The sequence below is a fragment of the Scyliorhinus torazame genome, chromosome 3 (genome assembly GCF_047496885.1).
Source record: "Scyliorhinus torazame isolate Kashiwa2021f chromosome 3, sScyTor2.1, whole genome shotgun sequence".
NCBI classification, from domain to species: domain Eukaryota; kingdom Metazoa; phylum Chordata; class Chondrichthyes; order Carcharhiniformes; family Scyliorhinidae; genus Scyliorhinus; species Scyliorhinus torazame.
The window spans coordinates 185,302,382-185,319,923 of NC_092709.1; the positions used below are offsets into that span (position 1 = coordinate 185,302,382).

A 17,542-nucleotide genomic window follows, 5' to 3' on the forward strand; every position below is an offset into this window, starting at 1 on the left:
AGCAAGTCACTAGCCTTTGCCTTTACCAATCTTTTGCCCATCAATTAAAGTGATTGCAATTCAAAACAAACAAACAACTCTTGCCCCTCAAGTACCCCTCAAGTACCATTTAGCTCAATTGGCTCGACAGCTGGTTCATGATGCAGAGCAAGGCCAGCAGCCTATACCGGTTGAGGTTATTCATGAAGGCCTCGCCTTCTTAATCCTTGCCCCTCGCCTGAGGTGTGGTGACCCTCAGATTAAATCAGCACCAGTCAGCTCTCCCCCTCAAAAGGGGAAAGCAGCCTATGGTCATTTGGGACTATGGTGACTTTAACTTTACCGTACCATGCTGGTCAGGTTATTTCTTAGAAAATGCATGGGTGTTGATAGACCAAGGTGAACTTATGGCCTTTCATACTGTGCCCGAACATATTTTAAAAGAAAAATACAGTTTTGAAAGATATATGATTCTAACAATCAGTTCATGACATTTTAACCTGGGACCCCCAAAGTGTCTCTGGACCAGTGCTGTTGCTACCTTTTCCTCTTTTAAAATGAACCCTGTTTCTGTAAATCAACTATACCTCTACTGTAAATATTGACCCTAATTAATATTCAACATCCCTGCAAATTTCATATTTTTGTTAATACCACCATATATGTTTTCAAGGGACCCACATTTTTCTTGATATTCTCTCTCCTATTGTGAAAGATTTCGTTAATTATTCCGAGTCACGAGAATCTGTGCTTTTTAAAAAATGTTTGTATGCTTTTTCTTTTAGTTTTATGCCGTTTTCCTCTTTCATTTTCCACAGCTAATAGCTAAATTTGGCTCTTATCTCTTACTTTTTAAACAACTCCCACCAATCTGCTGTCATTTCACCCTTTAGCAAATTTGCCCAGTTTACTGATACCCACCACAGTCTTAAAATCTTTATTTCCCTAATTCTACCCATAAAGTGTCCACAGTTAATTTTCCTCGCATCCTGGGTGGGATTCGCCAGTCGCCGACGCCGAAATTGCGTTCAGCGATCGGCAGGAGAATCCCCTTTTCTGCCTAAATTGGGGGTGGTGCTGCTTTAGTGATGCTCCGCACCATCCAAAGGGATGTACTCTAGGAATACACCGCATGCCGTATCGACAGCCTCAGGACGTTGCCTGAAGCCCACTCCCCAATGCTCCGCCCCAGATCGACTGAGTTCCCGACAGCATGGATCTCTCATGGTATCACCTGTCGGGAACTCGGCGTGGCGGCTGCGGACTCAGTCCAGCGGCGTCACAGTCGGGGGAGGGCCGATCTGCAGACAGCGGGGACTTTGGCAGGGGCTGGGGGCACTGTTGGAGGGTGGTTTGGGGCTCACGAGCCGGCCAAAGGTTGGAGGCCCTATTTTACAGGCCGGGTCCGCATGCACATGTGCAGCCACGGACCTGGCAATTCTCCGGGTCGTATTGGCATCTAGAGCTGGGTGCTCTACGCTGCCTTCATGCTAGTCCCCAGCCAAACGGAGGATCGGTGGTCGTTTTGCGTCGAATTTCCAGTCGTAAAACTCCACCGTTCCCACGCCACATCAGGACATAGCCTCAGAATCGGAGAATCCAGCCCCCTTTCTTCCTATTTTTGAACTGATTTCACAATCACAGGCTACTCCCCTTCTGCCATTTTCTCGAACATTGTAACCTGGTACATTTAGTTCGTAATCTTGACCATCTTTCAGTAATGTCTCCGTAATGGTTACAATGTCATACACTCCAGTTGAATTTGTACCTAAAATACATTCCATTAGTTCCTTGTATAAAGAACACTTATTTGTGGCACAACCTAATCCATCCTTGAGCTCTAAACCAGGAGAGAAATTTAAAAAACAGAAGTAAAACATCAATTCCACATTTTAGTTTTTCATTTACCTGTCGTGCTTAAAGCACAATTTCTGACTCTTACTCTCCTTTCTTCCCTATCGTTTAGTTTTGAACTATTACTTATATTAACCTTTCCACTTGACCTCCTGCCAGTTAGCAGTTTAAAGTCCGTGTGATTGCCCTATAATTCCCTTCTGAAGGTGCAGCCTCATTATTTTAATATCTGTCTGACTGTTGCCTGACTGTTAGTACGGCTTACTAGATGTATGCCTCTTTGTTTCCCAGACGTTACATGAACTTTATTCTATTTGTCTGAACAGATGATTCTTGCTGAGTAATACTTCAGACTGTGTACCTCCTATCAAAAAGCACCAGCACCTCATAATCCTTAGTCTCACAGCTGTAATCTGCTCAGTAATTAAATTGTTGGCAGTGCTACACCAGAATCTTGCAGCTTCCCTGATTAATCCTTTCCAATCCAATCATTATGTTTACCTAAAAATATTACGTAACAACTGGCCTTTTTAAAAATACATTTCAGTTCATACTATGAAAGTGAAATAATTCCCTAATATTACTACCCAGATTTCAGTAGTGAGTTCATTTCTATAGGCTTGAACTTCCTCAGAATGGCGGTCAGCGTCAGATTGCCACATCGGGCCTAATTTATTACCTGATGTTTTTCCCAAACTGCCCTCGATTTTTCGACTCAGGCTGGACGAGATCAAGGCAGTGCAGAGCGTCCCTAGGCTCAGCGTCAAAGTCTAGCAGTCAAAGTAAGGGCAGCACGGTAACAGTGGTTAGCGCAGTTGCTACACAGCTCCAGGGTCCCAGGTTTGATTCCCAGCTTGGGTCACTGTCTGTGCGGAGTCTGCACGTTCTCCCTGTGACTGCGTGGGTTTCCTCCAGGTGCTCTGGTTTCCTCCCACAGTCCAAAGATGTGCAGGTTAGGTGGATTGTCCATGCTAAATTGCCCTCAGGTTAGGTGGGGTTACTGGTTTACGGGGAAAGGGTGGAGGCGTGGGCTTAAGTGGGGTGCTCTTTCCAAGAGCCGGTTCAGACTCGATGGGCCAAATGGCCTCCTTCTCCACTGCAAATTCTATGCAGGAGAAAGAGGCCAAGCCCCTTTTTCACGGCACTAGCTGGATGGATCTGTGTTGTGGCGGGATGGTCCTCGGCTAGGGTCGGATTGGGGGGTAGGAGGGTTGGTGGGTGTCAGGGCATCAGTGGGCATTTGGGTCTCGTGTCATGCCAGGGCAGCGTACGGGCAGGATATCAGCCTCGGAGGTGATGGGTAGGGTCTCGAGGACCGGGTTGGGCGGTTAGGGAAGTCAGGCCCACATTCGTGGGGTGGGAGGAAGAGGCGGGCCTCGGGGAAGAGTCAGCCCTGGGTGGGGCGGAGGGTGTCGGATGTAGGGTTAGACCCCTGGGAGGGATTGGGTTGCAGAGGCATGGGAGTTGAGTCCCTGGTGGGTCAGGGGTGTGGGAGAATCTCGTGGGGGTCTGGGTTTCTTCCATAGGTACTCCGAAATTAGAAGTGGTTTTAAAATTCCAGTACCTATCGATGTAACCCAATTTGAATCATCTGAAGGTTGCGATTTAAATCACATTTTCAGATGGTTCCCAGTGTAGGGTAGTTGCGCAGCGAAAATTTGCACTTCTGGATAATTGCCATGTAAACCTCAGGAGAGAACCTCCAAAGGGAATTCCCCAGCACATTTTTGGCAATTTCCCCAATTAAAATGCTGAGGAGCTCGCAAGTTAAAGCCCATTGCTGATGTTGTATATTACTAAAATGATGAACATTTTAAAGTGCCTTTAATTTAAAAAAATCTACTGTGTTTCTCATTTTCTTCTCAACTCTCTCTTAACTGGGCATTTTATTATGTCATCTTTTTAAGCCTCATATTTCTTGTACTTCAAGTAAAAGTAAAGTCGCCATAGTCCCAGAGGACCATAGGCCACTATCCCTTTGAGGGGGAGAGCTAACTGGTGGTGATTTAACCTGAGGATCACCACACCTCAAGCGTGGGGCAAGGTTGAGAAGCCAGGGCCTTCATGAATAACCTCAGCCAGTACATGAATTGAACCCATGCTATTGACCTTGCTCTTCATCACAAACTAGCTGATCAGCCAACTGAGCTAAGCAGGCCCCCAGAATTGCAGGAATAAAACCAGTTCAATAATTGTTTCAATAACAATAACACGTTCAAAAACCTGTCATGTATTTCCTTCAATTCAGAATTAACATGTAGTCTACAAGGAGCAAGAAGTAAACTTTTCCTATTTAAAAATAAATCCATTTTGGCCTAACTTAACCCCACATCTTTTGTCTTTAAATTCACCAGAACTGAAATCTCAATTTGCAGAAGTCCCAATATGCTTTATTACATCAGATTAACATGTTACAGAATTAAGATTTCCCGATTAATTCTGCATTCTTTAATTCTGCATTCTTCTCAAAAGAAGTGCTTTATGAATGAGAACATGTTTTCTGTGCTCTACAATCAGGTAAAATAAGTTACCATTGGTTCTGACCTTTGCTGGGATTAATGTTCTTGCAAACTGCATAACTAGGGAAGTAGAGAGGGCTTTAAATTAAATAAGGGGGTGGTTCTATAGAGGAGAAATGGAGGCTTATAAAGCAAAAGGTTATGACAGCATTATAATAATATAAAAGCAAATTACTGCGTATGCTGGAATTTGAAACAAAAACAGAAAATACTGGACAATCTCAGCAGGTCTGAGAGTATCTGTGCAGAGAGAAGGGATCTAATGTTTCGCGTTTGGATGACACTTTTGCCAAAGCGCTGTCAGATATGACAGCATTACAAGGCAGTCATTTAGGTATGCCAGAGGGTATAATCTCAGAGTAAGAGGGTCACCCATTTAAGACAGCGATGAGGAGAAATTTCTTCTCAGAGGATAGTGAACCTGTGGAATTGTTTTACCGCAGAGAGCTGTAGAGACTGGGTCATTAATTATCTTCGAGGCTGCGATAGACAGATTTTTGATCAATAAGGGAATTGAAGGGTTTTGGGGATAAGGCAAAAAAATGGAGTTGAGGATTATGAAATGAAATGAAAATCGCTTATTGTCACAAGTAGGCTTTGATTTGTTATGCTCTAGGTGTAGCATAAGCGGCTTCCTTGTGGTGCACTTGACAAAGGAAGGTTCAGACGTGGAGATAACTTCAACACGTTTATTAAACTATTTACACTTCTATTACTCGGGTTCGACACTACTGCTAATCCTACTATAGCTACCCAGACTGACTAACCAGTTGCTGCAATCCACGTGGTGGGGCTGGTATTGAATCAACCCTGTGTCTGTACTCACTGACTGTCTCCACTGGAAAGAGCTAGATCATGTGTGTGGTCTCCTTTATATATGGGTTGGTGTAATACCCTCCTGTGGTCGTGCCACCTCTGTGTGTATCGTGAATGTCCATTGGTCGTGTCCTATCTAACTGATCTATTGGTTGAGTGTGTGTGTGTGTGATGTCTCTGGTGCTCCCTCTAGTGTCTAGCTAGCCTACATGTATTTACATTAACCCCCCGTGTACCCACAGTGATGCACATCACCACAGGATTCAAATGAAGTTACTGCGAAAAGCCCCTATTCGCCACATTCCGGCGCCTGTTCGAGGATGCTGGTACAGGAATTGAACCATGCTGCTGGCCTGCCTTGGTCTGCTTTAAAAGCGAGCTATTTAGCCTAGTGTGCTATACCAGCACATCAGCACCATCTGATTATATCAGATTAGCTATGATCTGATTGAATGGTAAAGCAGACTTGATGGGCCGAGTGGCCTATTTCTGCTCCTACGTCTTATGGTAAAATAATTTACCACTCGTTCGGCGAAAGACTGGAAGTGTGATACGGGATTATTTTTGCATGAGTGCTGTGACAAACAGTAACCTCAGTTTAAGGAAGAAACTGTTAACATCTGTAATTTTTAAAAATAGTGTAAACAAATGCAATAAGGAGACTAAATACTATTTTGGTTCTGGCAGATGATGGTGAGGAGTTTGTGAACATGCTAACTGAGCTACTATTTGAGTTGCATGTTGCTGCCACTCCAGACAAGCTCAACAAGGCAAGTAAATTTTGTGAATAATTACAGTACATTTGTCATAAGTTTTGGAGATGTTTAATTGGGATGGGGTAATGGTGTGTGTGGGGAGCACTCTTGATGCTCTATAGTTGCCCTTTTGTGTGTTCTACATTGCCTTTTTTAAGCCTTTAATTCTTAGCTAATGGCTTCTCTTTCTTCATCGAGTTAGAAAGGAAATCATTAGGGTAGCACGGTGGCGCAGTGGGTTAGCCCTGCAGCCTCACGGCGCCGAGGTCCCAGGTTCGATCCCGGCTCTGGGCCACTTTCCGTGTGGAGTTTGCACATTCTCTCCGTGTTTGCATGGGTTTTGCCCCCACAAACCCAAAGATGTGCAGGCTCGGTAGATTGGCCATGCTAAATTGCCCCTTAATTGGAAAAAATGAATTGGGTACTCTAAATTTATTTTAAAAAAGAAAGGAAAGCATTCAATCACACAAATTTATTCTCATTAGATGTTGCTATTTGAGAGAACATATGTTCCCTTGCATTTGTTAAGTATCACTTCGTATTTATAAATTATCAGAACCAGTACTTCCCTCAAAAGCCATTTTTCCTGTGTAAACTTGAATGATGAGCATCTGCATACTATTCATATAAGTCAAATCCTATGCTCACTCAAAGTCCAACCAAGCATATTTTTCAGCAGAGGTTGCTGGCCAATAATCAGGAGAACCATTCCGCAGCCCAGCCGTTCTATTGTAGTGAACCTACGTTGACCCTGATTGACAAAACCTAACTTTGTATACATTGGAGATCAGTTCTGAGTTGCTCCTACACAGTTCAACATGGTTTACATAGCTCGGTATCTCACCTATTACCTGAACATATTCTGTCATATTTTGCTGTTTTGTAGAAATGTTTAGAATAATTAAAGATTATGAAGCATTTGTCTCATTACTGTTTGCAGGACCTGGCTCTGACAGTTAGCTGCTGGGTTTCTCTGTAACAGTATCAACAAATATTTCAAAACTGCTTCATTGGCTCTGAAGTGCTTTGAGCCTTTCTTGAATTCAGTCGAGACATAATTGACATGCTTTCAGTCAAACTGTCAATTGAAATAATATTGTTGGCATTGTGGAAAAGCATTCTAATATCATCAATTTCATATTGATTAATTCAGCTTAATTAAATTATATAAACTGGTATTTCCTTGTATAAATTGTAATGTTTCAATACCTTATGACTATTCTGACCAGACTTAAATCTGCGTGCAGCCACTAAATCTATTTTCCATTGGGTCCCTGATTAGTGAGTATAATTAACGACAATCATCTTCTGTTTTGGGCACTATTCCAAAAGGAACTACAAACAGCACCTTCTAGAATTAATTATTGTCCCACCAGTATAATAATCATATTCTTGCAACTACTGTCATTGAGATATTTATGTGACTTTTTCCTTATTGTATAACTGTTCAAAAATGGTCCATTGGTTTTATTCAGTTTTGAAAAAAGGGGATTTTCAGCCCCTTCGTTCACTGGCAGAGAGAATGGCGACGCAGGCAGAAAATGGCGATTCTCTCCGAAGAGATTGTATTTCCCGATTTTCCATGCTGGTGAGGACACGAGGTTAATGACCCCAAAGGCCAAGAACCTCGTTTCAATGGTTTTCAATAAATTTTAATATCAGTAACCAGCCCCTTCCACCACATGATTCGCCCCTCACTGACCATTCAAGCATCGCCAGGAACCCCTAATGATTGTCTGGGGTGGGGGAGACCCTGATATCTCCGTTGTGGTGAGTGGAGGAGAGGTGGGGGGGGGGGGGAGTTCCACTTTAGTGCTGATTGGAGTGTCCTTTAAAGATGACGCCCCAATCTTTTACTCAGAGACTTGAGATCCAAGGAGGTGCATTCTTTCAATCCCGCTGATAGCAAACCCCCACCGCTTGTTTCTTGGTGGCAGGGGTGGATTCAATGGGAAATCCCATTGACAGTGGCAGGACAAAAAGATCCAATCGCTGGCCAACGGCAAGCTGTCTCAACACGCCGTGCGGGAGAGAAAAATTCTCCTCCTCCACCCCTGAGAGAAAATTGATCTGTGCAGCGGAAAACTACACACTGGTTTTCAGTCTGAGCCTGACAATTTAAAAAATATAAGATTCCACCCTACATTGCTTGCTACTTTAAACCTTTATGTTCTGCAAAGAATACAATTACTTGGGTTAAATAGAAATATTTTAGATAAGAAATCTCTAATAACAAAAGGCAACTTTAATTATTAGGTTGCATCCGTTTCTAAATGTAAAAAATAATGTATTGAATATGTTGAAGCTCAGGTAATGTGAATCGTGCTTTGCAAATATAATGCACTAATTATGTGAAAGTAATTGGTGTAAAAGTATCTCCGGTAATTTGTCCCCAAAAATATCCTAATGTGGACAGAGAGAGGCCACCTTGCAGCTATTTCATTTAGGGGAACACATAATCAAACCAAAAGTCATTTTTTTCCCTCAAGTCATTGTTACTTTGAACCTATATTTTAGGTTTAAAAATATATTGCCATACAGAACTCGTCTATTCTTGATCTTTTGTGATTGTAACACAAGATATGATCAGATGTTTCAAATATGTTAACACTGACACAAAGATCCTGGTGAGGCGGCTGGAGAGCTCTGTGTCAGAGGTAGTCGCGGAAGATCAGATGGACTTTGTCAAGGGTAGGCAGCTAATAGCGAACATCAGGCACCTGCTGAATGTAATAATGACCTCTTCCAGGGAGAGAACACCAGAAGTGACCATATCACTGGATGTAGAAAAGGCCTCCATCAGAGGTACCGGAAAGGTTTGGGTTCGGGCCAGTGAATCTACCGTACAGTGCTCCCATGGCGAGCATATGGACAAATACCACCAGCTCTAGATACTTCTGGCTGCACAGAGGCATGAGGCAGGGAGCCCCTTATCCCCCGCTACTGTTTGCCTTGGCAATCAAGCCACTGGAGATCGTCCTCAGAGTGGCAAAGTGGTGAAGAGGTTTCCAACGGGGAGACAAAGAGCATAGAGTCTCACTCTATGCGGATGACCTGCTCCTCGACTTCTCAAACTCAAACGGGTCAGCATGGAAGGGATAATGTAACCCCTAAAGGAGTTTGGAGTCTTCACAGGTTGCAAGCTTAACCCTAGCAAGAGTGAGATCTTCCTGTGAACCCACAGAGGGGAGGAACAGAGCTGGGTGGACTGCCGTTCAAATGGGCCCAGATTAAATTCAGCTACCACGACTGGACACATACACAAATAGAACCTGAAAGGTCTGGTGGAGGAAGTCAAAAAAGACCTGCAGAGATGGGGCTCATTCCCACTCTGCCTGGCAGGGAGAATACAGACATCAAAATGAACGTGCTGCCCAGGTTCCTCTTCCTGTTCAGATCCCTCCTGATCCACATCCCCAAGGACCTTTTCAACGCAGTCAACAGGTTAATTATGGCATTTGTGTGTGGAGTTGTTTTGGGGGGGGGGGGGGGGGGGGGTGGCGTGGATCCAAAAGTAAGTCCTACAAAGGAGGAACATGTGGGAGGCCTGACACTACTGAACCTACAGTTCTACTACTGCTACAGCAGAAAGAGTACGGAGTTGGGTCAAGGAACCGTGAGCGGAGTGGGTGAGGAAGGATGGGAGGAGAGTTCCCGTGCAGGGCCCAACGAGCTCAGGCCACAGCCGCAGTCCCCTCCTCCCAGCTAAATACCAATGGTAGTAGCCACACTCCAAATGGTCCAACTGAAATGTCCACCATCTGCAACATCCACAGGTTCACTCCCGTAACAATGGATACCTCCTTCAAAGGTGGAGACAGGATGAGGGGACTTTGACGGTTAGGGAGGTCTACACGGACGGTAGAGTAGTGACCCTGGGGAACTCACGTAAAAATTCCAGCTCCTGAGAGGAAATGACATATTCAGGTCAAAAACGTTCTCCGCAAAGAAGCAACGGCGTTCCCCCAGATACCCTCGACGAGACAAAAGAAAAAATGGGAGAAGGAACTAGATGGAGATAAGGGGAGGACTCTGGATTGAAGTGCTGAACATGGCAAACTTCATTTCCTTTTTTTTCCCCCACTCTACCCTATCGAAGGCTTTCTCAGCGTCCATCGCCACCACTATCTCCGCCTCCCCCTCCCTCGCCGGCATCATGATAACGTTCAAAAGCCTCCGCATATTCGCGTTCAACTGTCTCCCCTTTACAAACCCCGTCTGGTCTTCATGGATGATCTGCGGCACGCACTCCTCAATCCTCGTGGCTAAGACCTTCGCCAGCACCTTGGCATCTACATTTAGCAAGGAAATCGGTCTGTAAGACCCACATTGCAGGGGATCATTGTCCCGCTTCAGGATCAAGGAGATCAGTGCCCGGGACATCGTCGGGGGTAAAGCCCCCCCCTCCCTTGCCTCATTAAAGGTCCTAACTAACAGCGGGCCCAACAGGTCCATATATTTTTTATAGAACTCGACCGGGAATCCGTCCGGCCCCTGTGCCTTCCCCGCCTGCATGCTTCCTATCCCTTTGATCAGCTCCTCCAGCCCAATCGGGGCCCCCAGTCCCGCCACCAGTCCCTCTTCCACCTTTGGAAACCTCAATTGGTCCAGGAAACGGCCCATCCCTCCCTCCTCCCATGGGGGCTCGGATCGGTACAATTCCTCGTAGATGTCCCTGAAGACCCCATTGATGCCAACCGCTCCACGCTCCCTCCCCTGTCCTTACTCCCCTGATCTCCCTAGCTGCGTCCCACTTCCGAAGCTGATGCGCCAGCATCCGGCTTGCCTTTTCCCCATACTCGTAGACCGCCCCCTGGGCCTTCCTCCACTGCACCTCCGCCTTCCTGGTGGTCACCAGATCGAATTCGGCCTGGAGGCTGCGCCTCTTCCTCAACAATCCTTCCTCCGGTTCTTCCGCATACCTCCTGTCTACCCTCACCATCTCCCCCACCAGCCTCTCCCTCTCCCCCCGCTCCCTCCGCTCCTTGTGGGCCCTGATGGAGATCAGCTCTCCCCTCACCACCGCCTTCAGTGCCTCCCATACCATCCCCACTCGGACCTCCCCGTTGTCGTTGGTCTCCAAGCACCTCTCTATACTTCCCCGGACCCGCTCGCTCACCTCCTCGTCCGCCAACAGCCCCACCTCCAAGCGCCACAGCGGGCGCTGGTCCCTCTCCTCCCCCATCTCCAAGTCTACCCAATGCGGGGCGTGGTCCGAAATGGCTATTGCCGAATACTCGGTATCCTCTACTCTCGCTATCAGCGCCCTACTCAAAATGAAAAAGTCAATTCGAGAATAAGCCTTATGGACATGTGAGAAGAATGAAAATTCCCTAGCCCCCGGCCTTGCAAATCTCCAAGGGTCCACCCCTCCCATTTGGTCCATAAATCCCCTCAACACTCTAGCCGCCGCCGGCTTCCTACCCGTCCTAGACCTGGAGCGATCCAGTGCAGGATCCAACACTGTGTTAAAGTCTCCCCCCCATTATCAGGCCCCCCACTTCCAAGTCTGGGATCCGACCCAACATACACTGCATAAAACCCAGTTCGGAGCATACACATTGACCAGTACCACCCTCTCTCCCTGCAACTTGCCACTTACCATTATGTACCTACCGCCATTATCTGCCACAATGCTCGACGCCTCGAATAACACCTTCTTTCCCACCAAGATCGCCACCCCTCGATTTTTGGCATCTAGCCCCGAGTGAAACGCCTCCCCTTCGACTCCTCCCATTGTGTGGCACACCCTCCTCTCCCGCTCCCCATTCACAGACTCTCCCCCTCCATTCTAAGCGCGGGAAACAATCCTCGCTTCCCCACCCCGGTCCCGCCGCCCCCCCAGTCTTCGGCGCGGGAAAAAAAAATCCCACGCTCTCCACCTACCAGGCCCCGCCACCAACCAAAACAGTGCCCAACCCAGCCCATCCACCCTCCCCAACCCGAAAGAGAAAAACACAGAGAAAAAGAAACCCAAAACAATGCAATGGCCCCCCCCCCCGAACCAAAAATAGGCATAACATATCCACCGCAGTCCCCAATCGCCCATCCCGACCCTCAGTCTGTGTCCAGCTTCTCGGCCTGAACAAAGGCCCATGCCTCCTCCGGAGACTCAAAATAATGGTGCCGGTCCTTGTAGGTAACCCACAATCGCGCCGGCTGCAACATGCCAAACTTCACCCCCCTCCTGTGCAGCACCGCCTTCGCTCGATTGTACCCGGCCCTCCTCTTCGCCACCTCCGCACTCCAGTCCTGATATATCCGAACCTCCGCGTTCTCCCACCTGCTGTTCCTCTCCTCCTTGGCCCACCTGAGCACACACTCCCGATGGAACCGCACCAGCACCGCCCGCGGAGGCTCGTTAGCCTTGGGCCTCCTCGCCAACACTCTATGGGCCCCGTCCAGCTCCAGGGGCCCCTGGAAGGACCGCGCTCCCATCAGCGAGTTTAACATGGTGACCACATAGGCCCCCATGTCCGGCCCCTCCAGCCCCTCCGGGAGGCCCAGAATCCGCAGATTCTTCCACCTCGACCGATTCTCCATCTCCTCGAACCGCTCCTGCCATTTCTTGTGGAGCGCCTCGTGCGCCTCCACCTTTACCGCCAGGGCTAAGATCTCGCCCTCATTGTCAGAGATCTTTTGTTGAGCCTCTCGGATCGCCACCCCCTGGGCCGTCTGTGTCTCCAGCTTATCAATAGAAGCCTTCATCGGCTCTAGCAGGTCCTTTTTAATCTCTCTGAGGCAGCGCTGGATACCCTCCTGTTGCTCCTCCGCCCACTGCCTCCACACTGCCTGGTCTCCGCCCGCCGCCATTTTGTCCTTCTTCCCTCCCTTCTTCTGGTCCACCACCACCTTTTTTGTCACCCCGCTCCTAGTTAAAGCCATATACTGACGGGGAACTATTATTAACTCCTTCCCACACCGGAAAACGTCGAAAAAGTGCCCTTGGAGGCCCTGAAAAGAGCCCAAAAGTCTCGAGAGGGAATCTTTTTGGCAGTGTTCACTTCACCAATCTGCCCCAAAATGTCCGTGGAAACTTCTGAAAAAGGTCTAAGTGTCTGTTCCAGATGGGAGCTGCCGAATGCGTGACCTACTCCTCCATGACCGCCACCGGAAGCCTCGTCCCCGCTTCTTCAGTGGCCCTGGTGAGATCTTTTCACAGTTGTTCCCTCTGCTGTTAAAATTCACTTTTGATAAAGGTCCTCAGGTCAGTTTGCAGCTTTAAGCTTGCCCTTCCCCCGATTGCATGCTGGAAGGGGCCCTGTTTATCCTGTTGCAGCCAAATCTTCCACTGCTTCTGCCGGGCCAGGCAGCCAAAAGACACAACACTCCTGGGGGACACCGTCAGGGGAGTGTTGCAGTCCTCTTGCCACACCGGGAAATGTCAAACAAATGCCGTGGGGGCCCTGTAAAAGAGCCCAAAAGTCCGTTCCAAGCGGGAGCTACCGAATATGCGAACTAGCTCTGCATAGCCGCACCCGGAAGTCTGCAAACTTAATTTCCACCTGTGCAGGGCACAGCTAACGGTGGTGCACAGAACACACCTAACCAGAACTCGAATGAGCAGGTTCTCCCTGGAGGTGGAGGACATTTGCAAACAGTGCCAGGGAAGCCCGGCCAATCATACCCACATGTTCTGGCCCTGCCCCAGAATTGTTGGGTATTGGATGACCTTCTTTGAGGCCATGTCCAGGATTATGGGGTGAGGGTAGAGCCGTGCACAAAAGTGGTGGTCTTAAGCAGGATGGATAAAAAACGGCTGGTAGGCAAGCTAAAGCCCGAACCAAACAGTACATAAGTGTCTGTAAACACGTGTCTTCACCATGTTGAAAAATATCAAATATGTAAGAAAAGTACACCTTAAAGGAGGGTCATGGCCACAGTTGTTGTTGGAATGCTCGTCTGTTGTGAATATGTGTTGGTTTAGCATTGTTTTGTAAGTTATTGGATGCAAAATATGAAAACTCAAAAATATTTTCACAAATATATGTTATTTTATAGAAGATATTTTATGTAATGCTAAAACACTTAAAATCAGCTGATGTCCGAAATTATAGCCGTTCACTTTTTCAGGCGAGGAGAAAGGCTTTTGATTGGCTGAAGGAGACCAATGCTTTGCTTGCTGAAGAAAAGAGTTCAGAAACAAATAATGAAAAAGAGGATATACAAAAAGAGAAACAAAAATACAAAGAAAGTCAAAAAGACATTATATCTGTGGAGGTGAGATTTTTCTCAAATGTGAAGTGTATACAAATATTAGAATGACAGATAATCTCGTCAAAATCATTATTAAATTATTGTTATTCAAAAGTACAAAGCGTTATTCCAGCTATGATAACCAATGGCATTCCAATTGTGGATAACTTACTTAAAATGTACCTTCTAGTTTCAATATCAGGACTCTAGCTTATGACTTAACTTTTAGAGAAATACTATGCTGTGGACCGGGCTGCCCACTCAGGATCAATAAACTTTGGCTGGGACATTCCTGCCAAAAGTCAATGGACTTTTAAATGCCTCTCCAAATTTTCCGTTCCGCCCATGATGTTTCCCATCACGGCAGGACCAGAAAATCCCAGCCTTCAGATCTTGTAAATTTTGGCTCAATTACTTACAAGATTCAATGAAAAAGTAGATGAACTTGTTATTCATTTCAGTGCTTCTTAGATTTTGGTTTATGCAGAATGCCTGCCATATTTAGCCTACATTACAACAGTGCTGTCACAACCTGCCTTGCCACTTTCAACAATTTGTGCACGGAATTTAAACCAGCCCATCACCGAGGGAAACGTGGCAGCTGAATACTGTTAATCATGAGAGAGGCTGCACATCAGTCTGCTAGTGGCAGGAAAATCTCACCCGGTTTATTCAGAGGCTGGAATGGGTTGATGAGAGAAACTCCTCTACTTGCGGCGGGATGTCAGTTAGGCTCATCAGTGACCTAATTGACACCAACTATTCCTGAGCCCACCGAACTTTAGTGGTGGGTCGCTGATTAAATGGGGGTCGCACTGCTTTCTGAGCTTCCCAACGGCAGTCCAGCAAACCCGGTCAGGTTTGCCAGCGACCTACTGGGATGGGTCCCTCATTGCCTGGCATACTCGGATCAAGATTGCACCTGAACAGAGCCGGAACCAATGTCTGTGTGAGACAGTTGACTAGTGGTAGTTTAGGCTGTCTTGGCACAGCAATGGGAACCAGAAGTTTATATTAGAAAGGAAAAATGCGATTGACTTTTCCAGCCGGCTGCACACCCCCGTCCGCAGGTTACCCGGCGGCGTGGGGAGGCTTCATTGGGAATCTCAATGACAAGTGGAGGGAGTATAGAATCCCACCTTGGCGCGCCGCCAATAAATATGCCAGAGAATCAAGCCCAAGGTGTACCAATAATTGGGAGCGACATACAGCACCAGAGTAAAAAATAATACAGTAGAGGATGAGTAAGAGGGAGAATAATAAGCTCTAAATTAGATTTACAGTGCATGTATGTAAATATGTTTGGTCAGTTGCAGGTATAGGTAGCCATTTGGGAGTATAATGTTCTGCCAATAACAGAAATCTGGCTCAAAAAAAGGACACGACTGCATGCTAAATATTCCTGGACACGAGGACTGGGATTCCCAATTGGGCGGAGAATGGGGCATCCCACGAAAAACAGGTCGTGTGCCCAGCATTCTTGGCCACCCCGCTGCCCCCCACAACCACCTCGATACTCCAACCCCAAGATCGGGAATTCCATCAGAAGTGCTTTGGCAAAGTGCAGCCTTGGCGCAGTGGAGCCTGAGGGTAGTCATGAGGGTTAGGGCACAAATAAAGTGTCCCTCTGCCAGGCAATGGGAGGGTGGGGGGGATGTCCCTCTGAGGATCCTGGGGACTGGGTTCCCCCCATCAGATACCGTGCCCCCTCCCCATCTCCCACCATCAGGCACCCTCAGCCCCCGGTATCAGACACCCCCACCGCCGCCATCTGGTGCCCGCCCGTCCCATCTGGCATTGCCCTGCCCCCACCCATCTGGCTCCTCCCTGCCACCCAATCCAGCCAAACCCTGCCTGAAATCTGAAGAGTAGTCCAGTACAGTGCAAGGTTACTGCAGAAACACTTTCCCTTTCCTAACATCTGCTGCCTCAGACAAATCCCTTTAAAATGTCAGTTATTACAAGTGTCAGAAGGTTTTTCAAAAGCCTAGGACATATGAAAGGGCTGCAAATCCCTGATTGCATTTGAAATGCAGGGTTGACTTATTGTGGGGTTGGGATCTGATCGGGGGAGTGCTGGAGGGGGTCTGTGGGCAGAGTCGGGTCACCCTCGTGTGTGTGTGTGCTGTTATTCCCGGGGTGGGGAGGATATCCCTTCTTCAGCTGGGTGAGGGGCAGGATTAGCATTGTGAAGGGGAGGGGAGATGTACCACCAGACCTCTGGATCGGGTCGCCCAGTCAAAATTGCGGTCCGATACCAGGATTCCGACAGAATCTGGCGAGCTGGACTTCCGGTGGCGGCTATGAAGGAATAACTCGCACATTTGGTGACTCCTGCTCTGAGCGGACTTTTGGACCTTTCCCCTGTTTTTTTCTACCGGACTTGAATTGTAAAACGGATGTTAGTTTCAAATGTTTACTGAATTCCCACTTTGGTGCATGGAGAGAAGGACTAGAAGTGTTCGTAAGGGCAGAAACAAAAGGATTGAGAAGGCTTGGGCTGTAGCTGCAAGAGAAGACAGCATGGCGGAGGTTCAGACCTCTGGCTTGTCAACCCAGCAGTCTATGGAGCAGCTGATGCAAGTCATTCAGGAAGGCTTTGCTACACAGAAACGGGACTGCTTGGACCTGATAAAAGAGTCAATTGAGCGGTTCGAGCATAGATTGAACGCCCAGGATCGGGCGATCCAGAAGGTGGAGAAGGCGCTGGCTGAGCAGGAGGAACATCAGACTGCGGTGGGTGGAGCTGGAGGTGACCAGCAGCAGAAGCTCCTGGAGAAGGTGGAGGACCTAGAGAATAGGTCCCGCCGGCAGAACCTAAGAACCATCAGGGGTCCGAAGGACCGGACACTGGGGCATACATCGCAGACATGTTTGTGAAGCTGCTGGGGGATGGGGCATTCTCCCGGCCCTTGGAAGTGGGTAGGGCTCACGGAGTACTCGCGAGGAAGCCGCGAATGGGAGACCCCCCCCCCCCCAGAGGGCAATGGTGGTGAGATTCCACAGGTTCTCAGATAAGGAGCGCATTCTACAGTGGGCCAAGCAGACACGGAGCTGTAAATGAGACAATAGCATCCTGCGGGTTTACCAGGACCTGAGTGTAGAGGTGGCCAGGAGGAGAGCAGGCTTCAACCAGATCAGGTCAATCCTTTTTAAGAAAAAGGTGAAGTTTGGACTGTTATACCCAGCCCGTCTCTGGGTCATTCATGAGGATCAGCACTTCTACTTTGAGTCGCCTGAGGACACGTTGGACTTTGCGAAAAAGAAGGGCTGGTAATGGATTGAAAACCTTTGAACTTGGCTGCAACGTTCATGTTTTTGTTTTTCCTTTTTGTTTCTCTGTTTTTGTAAAAAGTTTCTCGTTTTGCGTTTCATGGAAGATGTTTGTGATGCCGTTTGCATTGATTTGGAACCAGCGGTAGA

The 17,542-nt window shown here is 47.5% G+C and overlaps 1 protein-coding gene across 2 annotated transcripts in view; it reads left to right on the forward strand.

Moving 5' to 3' along the window:
• fam114a1 (family with sequence similarity 114 member A1) overlaps positions 1-17,542 on the forward strand; it is a 65,820-nt gene that overhangs the window by 27,544 nt on the left and 20,734 nt on the right. For both annotated transcript variants that reach the window (XM_072496573.1, XM_072496574.1), the window contains exons 9-10: positions 5,856-5,938; positions 13,997-14,143. In XM_072496573.1, coding sequence (XP_072352674.1) covers positions 5,856-5,938; positions 13,997-14,143 — 230 coding nt within the window. The remainder of the gene's footprint in view (positions 1-5,855; positions 5,939-13,996; positions 14,144-17,542) is intronic.